Genomic DNA, 14,999 nt, shown 5'->3' with positions numbered 1-14,999 from the left:
GTCCTCTTTCCTTCAAGCACTGTGAGTTTTCTGCAAAAAAAAATTATCATTCATTTGCAGGCTTCTTGCCGGGGTCTTCATCAATGTACTTCTAAGTGGAAATTTAAGTTAAGACCCTGAGCTTTGCTTAAAAATACCAATAGCTAAGGGGCGCCTGGGTGGCGCAGTCGGTTAAGCGTCCGACTTCAGCCAGGTCACGATCTCGCGGTCCCTGAGTTCGAGCCCCGCGTCAGGCTCTGGGCTGATGGCTCGGAGCCTGGAGCCTGTTTCCGATTCTGTGTCTCCCTCTCTCTCTGCCCCTCCCCCGTTCATGCTCTGTCTCTCTCTGTCCCAAAAATAAATAAAAAAACGTTGAAAAAAAAATTTAAAAAAAATAAATAAATAAAATACCAATAGCTAACACTTATTGAGTTCTTCGTGTGTGCCCCTCCTGTTCTAAGCACTTTCAAGTATTATCAGCACCTTGCCAACTGATACTGCTGTCACTATAAATAGGGAGTGTAAAGACACTACGTTTCTTTTTGCCACTACTCTGTTTCAGCTTAATTTCAGTAGGTTCTTCCTTCAGATTTTATGGTACTGATGCAGCAGGTCAGTAATTCAGCATCCGGGTCGGACCCAGTCCTCAGCCAGCAAAGCCAGGAGGTTGGCCCCGGGGGCTTCACGCACCTGGCACTCTTGATGCCAAGTGAGGACAGTGCACTCATCAGATGTGTGTGTGGTTTTTCTCTCTAGGATCATCCACGAAGATGGCTTCTCTGGAGAAGACGTGAAACAGTACAAGCCTGTTGTCTACAGCAACACCATCCAGTCCCTGGCAGCCATCGTCCGGGCCATGGATACTTTGGGCATCGAATATGGTGACAAAGAGAGAAAGGTAGGCCACGGGGCCCATGGGCACCTCAGGGAGGGAGGCTGTGCTCTTTGCAACATCGGCTACCTCCCAGGAACAGGAAGAGACTGCTGTGTGTGATAGAGAAGGCTAGTCGCCAGCCTAAGCCAGTGTATCAGTCAGCCTGGCAAATACAGTCAAACAGGGGCTTAGGTGATGGGCACACCTCCCAAGCAAAGTTGCCAGCAAAGACAGCAGACACAGAATTTGTTTATTTTGCATATGACAAAGGGTTGGTGACTGTCCTAAATTGGAACTCCTACAACACACAACATTGTGCGAGTACTTGCCCTTGGGCAATGAACTTGAACAGAAAAAGCATTTCTCAAACCAAACAAGCACTACCTGAGCACCGTCTCCCCTCCTTAGGAGAACTGTGCTTGCCTTCTTGGGAGTGGGGGGCAGCCATTTGAATTGACTCTCTTTCCTCCTTTACACCTCATTCTTCCAGGTGAGTCTGAGGACCTAAGAGGCTCTCCTTCCTGTAGGAAGTTGATGTCCTGAAATAGGGGTTGTTGGGGTTTTTTTGAACGTTTTATTTAAATTGCAGTTAGTTAACATACACTGTAATCCTGGTTTCAGGTGTACAATTTAGTGATTCAATGCTTATAGACAAGGAACTGTTTTTCAGTTGAGTTTCCAGGTGTCTGATAAGTGGTGAATGGAATAAGTGCATAAAAGCCTCTTATTTGCAAACATTTGCATTAACTGTAAGACTGAACCATATACAGCTATCCTTGGCAAAGCTAAATAAAAGAGAGGAAGGGAAAGAAGGAAAACAGCCTTAGAGAATTCTATCCACCAGTGGCTCTTTGTGCCCTGGGGGGTCGTGAATCCCAGCAATCCTTTCCCTGTGTCCTGGAAGGTGGAGAAGGGAAGGTGGGGAGGTCTTTGAGCGCCTGGGCCCCACACTGGAGCCTCTGGATGGAGAGAATTAATCTCTGATTACTGTGTGATTCAGTAGTGTGCTACATACATATCCTGTCTTTGCTAAAAATCATCTCCCTCACAGAGGAAAACTATCCTCGTCTGGTAAGTAATCTGTGGCCGACAGCTTTACATGTAAAATTCAGTAATTTACACACAAAATTCTAATTCCATGGGGCAGACTCATCCCAGCTCAGGCATTGGCTCCTCCTCCACAGGGGTGTTTGGTGCCTGAGGGTGTGTTGAAGGCCAGCCCTGGACAGGGACGACTGGTGCTGGCAGGAGGGCCGGGTCCCCGCCCCCTGCTCCTCTGAGGGGCCAAGTCCAGCAGTGGTTCTGCAAAGGAGGCACTTCCCACCAGGGGGACCTGCTTTGGTTTCCTGTCATAGAACCAGGGCCTGTGGAAAGAGTGGCAATGCTAGGTCTTCAGTCCTGTTTCCGTGACGCATGAACTGATGGCTTTCAGCGAGCCGGGCACGGTGCTGGCTGCCGGGGCTTCAGGAATGAGCACAGAGTGGGTGGTGCCCCAAGAAACCAGGCAGTCAGCGCATACCTACTCAGAGCATCAGAATTAGCCAAGATGGCTATAGGGCTCCATTGGTGTTAATAATAATGGCCACAGTGGTAATTGACGAGCTGTCACTTACTGAGCACTCCTAGCTGCCAGGTGCTGTGTTAAGCATCTTCTATACATTAACTCATTTTCATTAACTCAGGCATTAAAGCCCAGGGCAGGAAATGCCTGGTGTGATCTTTAGACAAGGACAGGCCACAGGCCTCTTGGCCAAAGAGAGAGCAAGGTGCCCAAATCTCTGTTAACCAAATGACAGCTACAGTACAGAAGGCGCATGTGCCCACAGCACATGCCCTCCACGCTTACATGCACACACATATGCACGGCCTGTGAGATCTCCCAAGGGTATATGTGTTCACTGCCATGCCTGCCTCCCAACCAGCTTTTCCTCCCCAAAATTCTCCTGCCCTGATTAAAACCCAGACAAGTCATTGTGACTTTGGAATGCTTTTCTCCTTCAGTTCTGAAAGCTCTACTTATTCCTGTGGAATTTTTTTTTCTCCGTTTTATTACCCTGAACAGAGATTGCTTGGGAATTGGGAGGAATACGATATATCAAGGACTTATGCCAGGGGCCCCTGGGGCCTCTGGGGCTGTGTCTCCTCTGTGACACAAGACAAGACAGTCCTCACATAGGAGGGCAGGGAAGGTGCCAGTGCAAAGAGAGACCAGGACCAGAGCGGGGCTGCCCTGGAGAGTCCATTGGACATGGTACGGTCGGAGCCCAGTCCTGTCATAGGTGGCACCATGGCAGGTGCCTGACCCATCCCTAAGGCAACTCAGGCTCCTCAGGCACAATCCTTCTGGCTGACAAAGGCCTCCAGGCCCATGGGCACCTCCTCCCTTTGTTATGTCACCTGTGGGGAGCAGAAAAGAAAAGTTGACCCAAGACTCAGGCCAAAGTGAGCCAGGCAGCCGGAGAAGGTGTTTTCTGGAAGCACGCCAGCATGGATTTGCAGTCTGGGAAGCTGAGTGCAGGGATCCCTACACATTAATCTGGGTGGGGGTATGGGGGCAGCTACTTCAGACAGTTTCCCCTGAATCTGGAAGGGACATTTGTGATGAAACTTGGCTATGAGAAAGAGACAGCCATGGGAGCAGAAGGGGACAAAGATTCCAAACAAGCACGAAGGTCCTGACAGAGGAGTGAGCCTGGCATGTTGGAAGACAGAAAGCCTGAACTGCACCCTGGGAGAGCGGCAGGGCCCTGGGGTATTGGAATCTTCCAGTCAGGTCTACCTACAGCCAGCCAGTTGGTGGTTCCCAGATGCCCTGACCCCAGATGCTGGATCTCCAATCTCTTTCCTCTCTCAGGACCCCAGGGGCTGCCCACCTGGAGAGTCTGCTGTTTGGATGTTGTGAGAACTGCCCAATGCAGAGCAGACCCAGATTTGTGTTTCGGCCTCTAAAGACTCCCTCACTCTCTTGGCTTCCCCACCTCTGCCCTCCTCCCCCAACCCATCATGGATTATCTAGAGGAAGACAGCCCCATATCCAGAGCCTCCTTGGGCCAGCCAGCTTTGCACTCTCCATACAGAGAAGCATCTAGAAGCTTCCTTGCTGTACCTCATTAGAACAGGTGTTCCTGACTTCTCTTGACAGCTGGTTCACCACCTACCCTGGCCCCCCAGTGGAGGGAGGAGTGATTGGTTTCTCTTTCAGCTTCTCTGTCATGTAGACACCCCAGGCCATATGATTGTGCATGAGCCCACTCCTGAAAGAGCCTCTACCTGGGACAAGTAACAGGGATCCCCCTACATCAATCTGGGGCTTCTACCTCCCCTGCCCCAGCCACAGAAGACCATAGAAGCCCACAGAGGGGCCACAGGGGGTATCTTTGGCCCCTCCCCAAAGATACCACACACTCCCATGCCTCCAGGCCTTGTCTTAGGCCACACCCTGTGCTCCCAATGCCCTTCTCCCCTTCTCTTCCTCCTAGAATTCCTCCTGTTGACTGAGAACCAGCTTAGCTCCCTTCTCTTCTGTGAAGGCTTTCCCTTCCTTCCCCTTGACAGTGAAACTCAGCTCAAGTCTTTCTCTCCATCGAGCATTTACTCACCCACCAATAGGAAAATTGGTTGTGTTACTGTTTCCTTAGAAACATGACCCTTGCTCTCTAGGGTGTTCAAAACCCATTTGAGCAGCTAATGAAAGCGGGGAGCCTTCCTGTCTGTCCCATGCACCCATCTGGGAAATTTTGCCTATAATTTCAGGGGGCTCTGGAACTCATAAAGCCCACGAGGGGAGCCTAGAATAAGAAATCCCTCATAATTTCGGGTCCTTCTGCACAAGGCTTGTGTCATTCCATCTTTCGGTCCCCTCCTCACCCATAAAAACCTGCACAGTGCTCAGAATATTGTAGGTCTTCAGAACAATCCCTTGAGTAGAATGACATTTCTAACTTTCTCCGTTGTCGGAGAAAAAAGGGGAAGTACCTGTAATTCGTTACTGAATGAACAGATGTTGGTTGGGTATGTACTGTGGGTAAAGGCTTTGTGTTAAGTGCTGTGTGAGGATTTGGAGGCATGTGAGACAGAGCCTTTAAGGAACTGATCTCGTTGGGAGACAGGGTTCACAAGCTGAATGGCTGGGCCATCATGAGGTTTGGGAGGTCAGGGAAACCTTCTCGGGGAAGAGAGTCTGGCACAGACCTTGAAGCAGGGGTGTGGCTTGATGGAGACTGAGGTGGGTAAGGAAAGGGACTCGAAGCAGCAGGAAGAACAGGAGTAAAGGCAGTGGGTTGGTAGCTACCAAAACAGATCTGATGGACAGGGGAGGCCAGTGGCCAGAGCAGAGGTTAGGGTACTGCAAGGTGTGGAAGAGTTAGAAGATGCAGTTAGTTAGGTCCAGATCCGGGAGGCCTTGGAAAGTGCACCGAGGAGTTTGGGTTTTATCCTATTGGGAGCAGGCAGCTTTTGATAGATTTTGAGTTGGGGAGGGATGAAAGTGGGTTTTTAAGGAAGCTCTCATGATGGCTCCTGTGCGAGCAGAGGGTAGAGGGAGGGGGAGGCACGCTGGGGTGTGAGGTCTCTATGGGGGTTGGAAAGGAAGGGCAGCCGGAGGGGTGTGTGGTGATGAGGGGAAGAAAGGGGCCTGGGATTGAGAAGGCTACTGGGGCAGATGGGCACAGACCAGAAAACCAGCTGACCAGGAACAAGGCGAAACCTTGGCAGCAAAGTCTCAGGTGGGGCTGGGCTGGGCCCCGTGTGCTAAGTCTCCTTGGAACTCATGGGCTACCTACTACCTGCTACCCAGCGGGAGTGATCAGCAAGTACATAGATCAGAGAACTGAAGCCTTAGGAACTAAAGATGCTGATACTAGTGGCTTCCAATCTGTAAATTCCAGGTCCCAGTTTACACGATTTACATTAATTACCTAATCCTAACACTAGCTACCTGTGCAGAGGGTGCTATGGTTATCCCTACTTTACAAGTGAAAAAAAAATTAGAGAGGCTCAGTGACTTGCCCCAGGTCATGCAGGCAAAATAGGTGCATATTTAATCTAGCTGGGAACCCTGTTGAAGCTGTAATCCATGTGGCTCAGGTCCAGAGCCACTTAAACAGGCACAGCACAACCAGGCAAAACAGATCTTTAAAAAAATCTCGTTCTTTATCCTAAGTCTCTCTAAAAGTATGCAAAGGGACCCAAAGGGTAACTCTTGCTGCTTTTCTCAGACGTCCTTTTCTGTCCTCCTCATGCCTGCCCCACCTCCACTCTCTCTCTTGAGCTGCTGGCCCCCCAAATTCTGCAGATACCCTTCTCTCCCTGCAGCTTTCCCTCTCTTGGCCTCTTCTTCTCGCTCCCCCGCCTTTTCTCTGGTTCCTTCTCCTCCTCTCTGCCTCTAAGAGGTCCCCTCTCTTCCTCTCCCCTCCCCCTTTTCTCCATCTGTTTCTCGGCTTCTTCTTCCTCGCCCTCCACTTCTCCTTCTCCCCCTCCCTCCTCCTCCCTCCTCCTCCACTCCTGCTCCCTGCTCCCCTTTTCTTCCCTCACTCTCGACCTCCCTCCTTCCTCACCCCCAGCTCATTATCATGTAAATTGTCTTAACCTTTGGAGCAGCCTCTCTCCTCCCTGCGCTTCTGCGCGCTCAGCCCAGGGCATACATCTGCATCACAAAAGCAGAGAAACTTGGGCCGAACTGGCCTGGACTCCTTGGAAGAAAGGATGGGGGGGAAAGACAATTACAAGATTAGAAGGTTCACTTGGACCGATGGGGGGATGGAGAAGCAATCCCATGTTAACAGATTTTATCACCTGCACATATAAACGTACATAGCATTTATGTGCATATCCGTGTATACTTACATATGTAACATACCTTGTAAACTAGTGGGGCAGGAGGAAGAAGTAATGCCTTGAGCTTGTAGGAGGCTTTATCCAGTTGAAAATACTCTCGTTTTCATTTGTTCACCCTTTGTACATGTGCTTATTTCTCTCATTAAATTATAAACCCCCTGAGGACAGAGTACAGGTCTTGCGTACGGTGCCTGACACAAGAAGTGTTGGATACTATGTTCATATCCCAGCCGTACCACCAGCTCTATGGCCCTGGGTAAAATATTCAGCCTCCTCAACACTCAGTGTTGCTGTCTCTAAAATGGGCATAATCCTAATACCTTCTTCATTCATCTGCTGTAAAATTAAGTGAGATAATGCATGCCAAGTGCTAAGGAGAGGGCCTGACGCAGAGTTCTCAGCGCATAAATAAGTCTTGTTCTTTTGTTTGTTTGTTTAAAATTATCGATAAAATCTTGATAAATGATCCTGATAGCAATCTAGTGAGGAATGGGCACAGTTGTATCTGCATTTTGCATGTTAGAAACAGAGGCACAGGTACTTAGTTGAGCTGTGCAGGGTCACTGACCTAAACAGGACTAAAGACTGGTGCTAGCAGGAATTGCCGCCTGGGGCTCTTCTGTTCCACCAAGGGGCTTCATTAGAACTGCCCCCCACCAACCTGAGATAATGGCAGCTCTTTGGGGAGGCAGAATCAAATTTCACACTTGGTTTCCAGAATGTCATCAGATCTCCTCTGGTAAAAGAAATCTTGACATTTAAGTCACACCGTGGAGCTCAGAACCCTATCTTTTTTTTTTTTTAATCAGGAAAATATTGTGGCCTTGTCTCCATGACATAGCACGGTTCACCCTTGTAGTTTGCTTGAATTCTGAAACGGACGAAAACAAGGATGCTCTGTGGCCTGTGTTCTGCCTGAGTTCCCTGGGGCCTGGAGAAAGCTCACTGGTGGTTGTCAGATCTGATGGGGGCTGGGGGAGGCACAGATGAAGGCCTCCATGTGCCGGTGCCCAAACCTGAGGCCAGGAAGAGGCTTCTGCTGGGAGCAGCCAGAATGCCTGTCACGTGCTGCGCACGAGGCTCCCTGGCTATCCCAGCCCAACTCTGTCCGCCCTGCTCTGACCTTTTGCCTGCCCAGATCAAAAGAGCTGGAAACTCCTCCATTTAAGACCATCTAATTCTACTGCTCCATTTTGCAGATGGGGCAAAATAGGCCCCATCTGGCCCAAACAGGAAAGGGACCTACTCAGGGGATGATGTGGCAGACCCAGGACTAGAACTTCAAGTTTCCGGAGTCACGGTTCACTTCTCTTTCCATCTGACCAGTCTGCCTCAAATTACCCAGCCAATGGGAGGCCTCATTTTCTTTCATTCGGTTGGCCAGTTAGTCATTTCACAAACGCTTACGGAGAACTCGCTTCCTGGCTGACCATGCATAGGGCGGCAGGGTTGGATACAAAGATAAAAAGAGGTAGGGCTCTCAAGCTTGGGTGGAGATCCTGTTCCTCAGATGAGAAGGTAGACTTCTTGACTTTTTTTTTTTTTTTTTTTAAATTTTTTTTTTTCAACGTTTATTTATTTTTGGGACAGAGAGAGACAGAGCATGAACGGGGGAGGGGCGGAGAGAGAGGGAGACACAGAATCGGAAACAGGCTCCAGGCTCTGAGCCATCCGCCCAGAGCCCGACGCGGGGCTCGAACTCACGGACCGCGAGATCGTGACCTGGCTGAAGTCGGACGCTCAACCGACTGCGCCACCCAGGCGCCCCTAGACTTCTTGACTTTTAAGACTTCCTACAGCTCTGACATTCCAGCTCTACGTGACTCAGTGCAGCCAGGTCAGCTCCTTCCCTGTAGTCTAAAACCACCTCAGGCTCCAGGTTTGGGACAGACACTAAGCCCTGCCATAAGGAGCCCCACATCTGGCTGCTGAGACCTTGGCCCAGGGTGACAGCACCAGTCTCGTCCATCTGCGTGTTCCCCCCATCGTTGTGTTCAGTGCACAGCAGGGGCCAGTGGATAGCTGAGCTCGTGAGTGATTCCATTCATCCAGCAGGTGTTCCGAGGCCAAGTGCTGGGCTAGGTGCTAGGGATATGCTTGTGAACCGGACAGACACAGCCCCTGCCCTGAGCAGACACACCCGTGGAGGAGGGAATGAAAGATACAGAACACACTTATTTTCATGCCTTCTTGATCTCAATGTTGAGGGCAAAGGCGGCTGGAGCAGCCTCCTGCATTGCCCCATTTATTTGTCCATGCAGGAACTCATGTAGCGGTGGGTCAGACCCAGTCCCTACCCCCAAAGGGCACAGGCAAGGAGGGCAGACACTTCCATAGAGAGCGTTTTTTATTTTCATGAAAGTGCAGCGAGATGAGCCCTGAGGTGGGTAATGATGATGGAGATAATAACAGTGATCTATCAGCGGGTTGTCTGAAGATTAAATGACTCAGAAAGTGTGTGCTCTCAGAGCAGGGCCTTGCACACAGTAGGTGCTCAGGAGAGGTTAATTAGCATCAGGATTGTGTGCCTTAAAGCAAAGTGACAGCTATTTTGGTTTTCAAAGGTTGCTTCTGCCTGGCAGGTGAAGGGGAGCAGGGAGCCAGGCCTTCTGGGCAGAGGGTGGCGGGAGCTAAATATGGGTATGGGAAAGGGGCCTGAGAACTGGCATAGGGGAAGTACTGCTTTTGCTTAGTTTCTGCCCTGTTGTCACTTATCCGTCCTGGGGAAACGGTAGGAAAGTCGGAGCAGGCTTGAAGAAGTCACTTCAGGCACGATTGGCGTTTAAGGAAGAGGTGCCGCTGAGAGGAAGACAAGGTTTCTCGTCTGAGCTTTGGCGATTCCTAAGGGCGATGGTCGAAAACCTTTTTCTGAATCTTGATGAAATGCTAAGCCATTCCCTCTTTTAGTAAGTCTAGTGTTGAAAGCACAGCAGGGTTTTTGCTGGTTGATAGAGGATCACACTGGGTCTCTGGGTCCTCCCTGTGGACATTCAGACACTGTGGTCCAGGCCCAGAAATGAAGGACATTCTTACAGGAGGTTGGGCTCAATCTGCTGCCCCAGGGCATTCTGAAGAACTTGCCTTCTGGATGGACTACATTGCTGGGAAAACAGTCTACCTGGGGGAAAGCCCACATTCTTCCTGCCCTGAGGCCTTTGACCCGGAGACAACAGGCCGGATGTGAACACACTCCCTGAGCTGGTTCTTGAAGAACCAGGAGACTGCCATTAGAGTCAGGGACGTGTTGTACGCATTGGATTTCAGGTGGTCGCGCTCTTAAGTGTAATCGGTAAGTGCTTTCCCCTTGAGCGAGCCACTCCAAGCTTCACTGTGCACGTTAGCATGTATTTGGCAGCAAGGAAAAGAACAGCCAGCCAACAGCGTCCTAAACCATAGGAACAGCCATCGTTTCCTGGAGAGGGAGGCCCAAGAGTCGGCAGGCCCAGGGCCGTCCAGGAGGCTGCGCAGCCCGGCTTCTTACCCGGCATTGGCCTAGCAGTCAGGGAACTAGAGGAAGCAAAACCGTGGCCTTTTTTGCCACTCTAGTGGGACACACAGGCAGGAGAGGAGGGCAGTTTGGGGATAGCACGAGGCACCGCGTGTGGACTGCCGGGAATTAGGCCAGCATGTGCAGGTGGGTGTGCTGAGGTGATGGGGGTGGCAGCGGGGGTGCCCTGGTGGATGGGGACTCCAAGGTGAACTGTCTTTCCGGGCAGTGGCAGAGGTGGCTCGTAGTTTCTTCTCTGGTTTTTGCCTCTGTTTCCCCACTGTCTTAGTCTCCTCAGGCTGGCATAACAAAAATACCGCAGACTTAAACAACAGAAATTTGTGTCTCACCATTCTGGGGGTTGGGAAGGCCAGGGTCACAGATCAGACTGTCTCCTGGCTTCTGATTGTGTCCTCACGTGGCAGAAGGGATGAGGGAGCTCTGTGGGCTCATTTTTGTGAGGGGTCTCTGCCCTCATGACCTCATCTCCTCTCAGAGACCTTCCTCCTAATACCATTTCACAGGAATTTGCAGAGGGGCAGGGACACAGACATTCAGTCTATGGCACCCATGGTGGCTCAGAAGGTTGATGTCCCAAGGGGCACCAGAGACAAGAAAGCAGCTGGTGGCGGGTGATTCCTGCCAGGGCAAAGCTGGAGGAAGAAGTCCTGAGGAGGAAGTTCAGTCCAGCTGATCCTGGGTCAGGGCTCCCTGGGCAGAGCACAGCAGTCAGGCCCCCTCAGCCCCACCGTTCCCCAACACCCCAACTTCTCTGTCTCATCGGGTGTTGTCGAGGCCACAGCCAGCCCCAGCCCCCATCTGGCCCCCCCGACATCCCCTCCAAGGCATGCCAATTGAGGGGTATTAAGGCCGGGCCACTGCTGTCTTTGCACGTTCACGTGTTCGTTGCCTGTAGAAAGGAGAGTGGGATTTTTAAAAGAAAAAAAGGAAAAGGAAACATAAATGGGAGAGCCCACAGTAACAAAACGCGGTGAACAGTCAATGAAAGCCACAGGCGACGATGCCTTGCCCTTGCATGTTCTTTGTCTCTATGTCTCTGTGTCTCTCTCGCGCTAGCTTACGTCCCCCTCCCCCCGTAAGCCCATCATTACGCTGCTCTGCCGGTGGAAGAATGTTACAACTATGCAAGTAAAATTTCCAGAGCGTCCAGACTGACGTGGGTCCCCGCTAATGGCCCTTCCCGCGACTGTCCGGGAGACCCCTACATTACAACCCTTCCCGTCTCTGCCTGGCCGCCCCACAGGGGGACCTGTGAGCCTCCTCTTTGCAGAGGGAGCCTAGTGGATACGTCCTTCAGGCCCAGCACAGTTGTTTTAAGGGGGCAAAGGAGCAACCAAAGAAACCTCCCATCCTTAGAAGATGCGGAGAATGGCTAAGAGAGGCCTGCCTGGCCGTTGCCATTTTTTGAGGTCCCTGGCATATTGAAAAATAAAGAATTCCCAAGTCAAGGTCACAAAATTGTGGTATATCTTATTTTTTTTAATTTTTTTTTAATGTTTATTTTATTTTTAAATTTTTTTTTTTTCAACGTTTATTTATTTTTGGGACAGAGAGAGACAGAGCATGAACGGGGGAGGGGCAGAGAGAGAGGGAGACACAGAATCGGAAACAGGCTGCAGGCTCTGAGCCATCAGCCCAGAGCCTGATGCGGGGCTCGAACTCACGGACCGCGAGATCGTGACCTGGCCGAAGTCGGACGCTTAACCGACTGCGCCACCCAGGCGCCCCTAATGTTTATTTTATTTTTGAGAGAGAGAGAAAGAGGGAGAGACAGAGTGTGATTGGGGGAGGGGCAGAGAGAGGAGACACAGAATCTGAAGCAGGCTCCAGGCTCCGAGCTGTCAGCACAGAGCCCAATGTGGGGCCCAAACCCACGAGCTGTGAGATCGTGACCTGAGCCGAAGTTGGCGCTTAAAACAACTGAGCCACCCAGGCGCCCCGTGGTATATTTTAAATGTGTATGCTTAACAGTTTATCTTGGACCCACCTCAGATGCAATGCAATATAGTCACACTACCTAAAAAACAGCCACAGGATTTGTAAGAATATGAATTCACAGGGTCGTGCCGGCCACGAGGTCCTATAGTGGATCACAGGGGAAAGCTTTATGATAAGCGTTGTCACCTCTCACTGCAGAGGTCTCTCCCTGACTATGTCTATTACCTCACTTGATCCAAGCCCCAGATTTGAGTGCTTTGTGAATGTGCGGTCCCTTCCCGGTGACCCAATACACCGTAGAGGAGACTGTTTGCTAAAATCCAGCTCAGTGGCAGGTGTCAGGGACCGAGAAAGGGCTTCGGTTTGTTGAGGTAGCAGCACCGTGTGGGTGAGACTATGAGTCATAGGCCAGGTGGGGATGGCCAACATGGCATCTCTCTCCCCAGCTCAGGGACCCTGCTCTGGGCCAGGGGAGGGGTGGGGGGGTGGAACAGTGGGGAGGGAGGTACACAGGTTGTACCACACACAAGCGGTTGGGAGTGGTTTCCCTGCAAAAACCAGAACCCGTCTGCCCCTCAGACAACCACACACACACATTCACAGTCTGCTTTACTCAATTTCCTCCTCCTTTGTATTACTTGTGAGGCAACCTACATTGGTCTGGTATCACTGCCAAAGACCCCTCTCTGGGCAAGTTAGGACTCTCTTGGTCACAAGTATAAAACACACCATCAAACTGGCTTACGGGGGAAAAAAAAACAAAACTGACTCAGGGATTAAGAAGTCTAGAAGTACAGCTGCAGGTGAGGCTTGATTCAGCAGCTCTGATGACATCCCTGGCTTCTTACCATCTCTCCACTCTGTCCCTCTGTGTGGTCTTCACCTTAGACTCCACAAAATCGCTCTCTCACTTTGCCAGACCACGTCTACAGCAGTAAAGTTGCTATCTCTTTGCACCACACCTGGCCGATGAGCGTCCCGGGATGTACCCTCCTGCGAGATGGGGCGCACCTCGCAGGCTCTTCCCTGAACAGCTCCCCGAGTCCTGGGAGTCCCTCTCTCTTGGTGGCCCTGTTGGATCACATGCCCATCCCTGAACCAGTCGCTGTGACCAGAGTTCAGCAGGGGTTAGAGCCAGGCTTTGGAGTCAGAGAGACATGACCTTGAATCCTGGCCCTGCCTTTCACCCCGTTGGACTTCAGGTTGGTCACCTGGCCCGGTGAACCTTAGATTCCTCATCCATAAAGTGAGGATGATAACACTACCTGCCCACAAGATTGTTCTAGTTAAAAGAAATTATGCAGGTTAAGAAATAAGGTGCCTGGCACCTGGTCAGTGCTCAGTCAACAGCTATTGTTTTCACCCTCCTCTTACCCCACTTTACTGCCTGTTTGGTGAAGACCCCAATTCTGAAATTGGGGTAAAAAGTTAGTGCCGAGGCCTCCAAACTACTGCAGGTCGAAGAGGTGGCTTCCCCCTCCCCGAAGGGACCTGTTGGCTCTGGTTCTAGCTCCAGGGAGAGTCAGGCGCCTCACCCCTGCCCTCTTGCTGGCTTTGCAGGAGTGGAGCTGAGGAGCACAGCTCCTGACCCTGGGCCCGGTGAGGCCCGAGAAAGAAGCCAAATGAGGGAGAGACAAAGAGAGAAGAGGCAGGGCCACAGAGAGAAGGCATATGGTACCAGGTGACACTTGTCTGGGGAGCACTTGAAGGGGTTCCTCATGAGTGGAAGGGTCACCACATCAGGTGCCCCTGAGCCAGCGTGAGGGCCTGTGGCCCTGTGAACTACAGTCCTGCCGTAAGCCCCTCCCTGGTCTCTGCAGCGTCAAGTGTCATCTCCCTCTCTGAGGTGCCACGTCCGTCTGTCTCTCATCCACTCATCCATCATTTGAGAAACGTGGGTCGTGACCGTGTGCCGAGCCCTGGGCACACGGTGCTGAGCAGAAACGGGTGCTGCCGTCACTGAGCTCAGTCTGGGAAAAGATGGACACCCCTTGAGTAACTCTAGAGAGCTGTGAGCATCCTGGCTGCAGGCCCAGCCTGGCCTGTGCTGAGGACGAGGTGTCTGACAAAGAGCAGCAGAGACCGGCGGGAGGGAGGTGGATGAGAGCAGGAGAGAAGAGGCGGAACCTGGCAGGCAGGTGGAACAGCGTGTGCAAAGGAGGTGAGGAGCCCTGACCAAGGGTAAGGGTCTGCAAGAAGGGCGGCGTGACCGGTGCCCAGAGGTCGAGGGGGCAGAGGGGTAATAGATGAAGCTGAAGAAGGAGCCAGGGCCAGCCAGGTGAGAAGAGCTCCTCAGCCACGGAAGGAATTTTGGCTTTGTTCCTAGTTCAGCAAGAAGCCACTGAAGGTTTCCTGTGGCTGCTGGGTGCGGAACGGATAGGCCCCAGCAAGAATGGCAACAGGGAGAAGAACAGAGAGGCTACTGTGGGCATCCAGGGGCAGAGACGGATACGGTCTGTTCCAAGAAGGGACAGGGCCTCGCTCTGGGTCTGCCCACCATCCACCTGACGTGAAACCTTGTGTAACTGCCACGTCGCCCCGCAGGACCACAAACTCCTCCTGGTACACTGCCTGGCTCAGAGCCTGCCAAACCCTGTGGATATCTGTTGGGCGAGTGGATGAAGGTCCCCCCCAACCCCTGCAGCTTAACCAATGCAGATGGGACCCCAGGCCCTGAGCACAACAACAGCCCTGGCCCCTTCGCTCTCTGCATCCAGGGAGTCCTCAGGGGAACTTCCTCCAAGCTCTGTGCATCCGGAGAGCTATGGCCTCCCGACCCCAATGCCTGACTTCAGCCCCTTCTGGAGGTTCTGGCCTTGACTCCCTGAACCCCTATCCTTGGCCCAGTCTCTCATCAGTAAAAAA

General features: G+C 51.8%; 1 protein-coding gene across 2 annotated transcripts in view; it reads left to right on the top strand.

Annotated features, from left to right (window-relative positions):
• Window positions 1–14,999, top strand: part of GNAO1 (G protein subunit alpha o1) — a 171,062-nt gene that overhangs the window by 84,284 nt on the left and 71,779 nt on the right. For both annotated transcript variants that reach the window (XM_086689401.1, XM_086689402.1), the window contains exon 3: window positions 736–877. In XM_086689401.1, the coding sequence (XP_086545527.1) occupies window positions 736–877 (142 nt within the window). The remainder of the gene's footprint in view (window positions 1–735; window positions 878–14,999) is intronic.

The sequence above is a fragment of the Puma concolor genome, chromosome E2 (genome assembly GCF_028749965.1).
Source record: "Puma concolor isolate L17-30 chromosome E2, mPumCon1.1.hap2, whole genome shotgun sequence".
Taxonomy (NCBI): domain Eukaryota; kingdom Metazoa; phylum Chordata; class Mammalia; order Carnivora; family Felidae; genus Puma; species Puma concolor.
The sequence above is the reverse complement of the archived record's forward strand: the minus strand, read 5'-3'. Positions and strand labels throughout refer to the sequence as shown.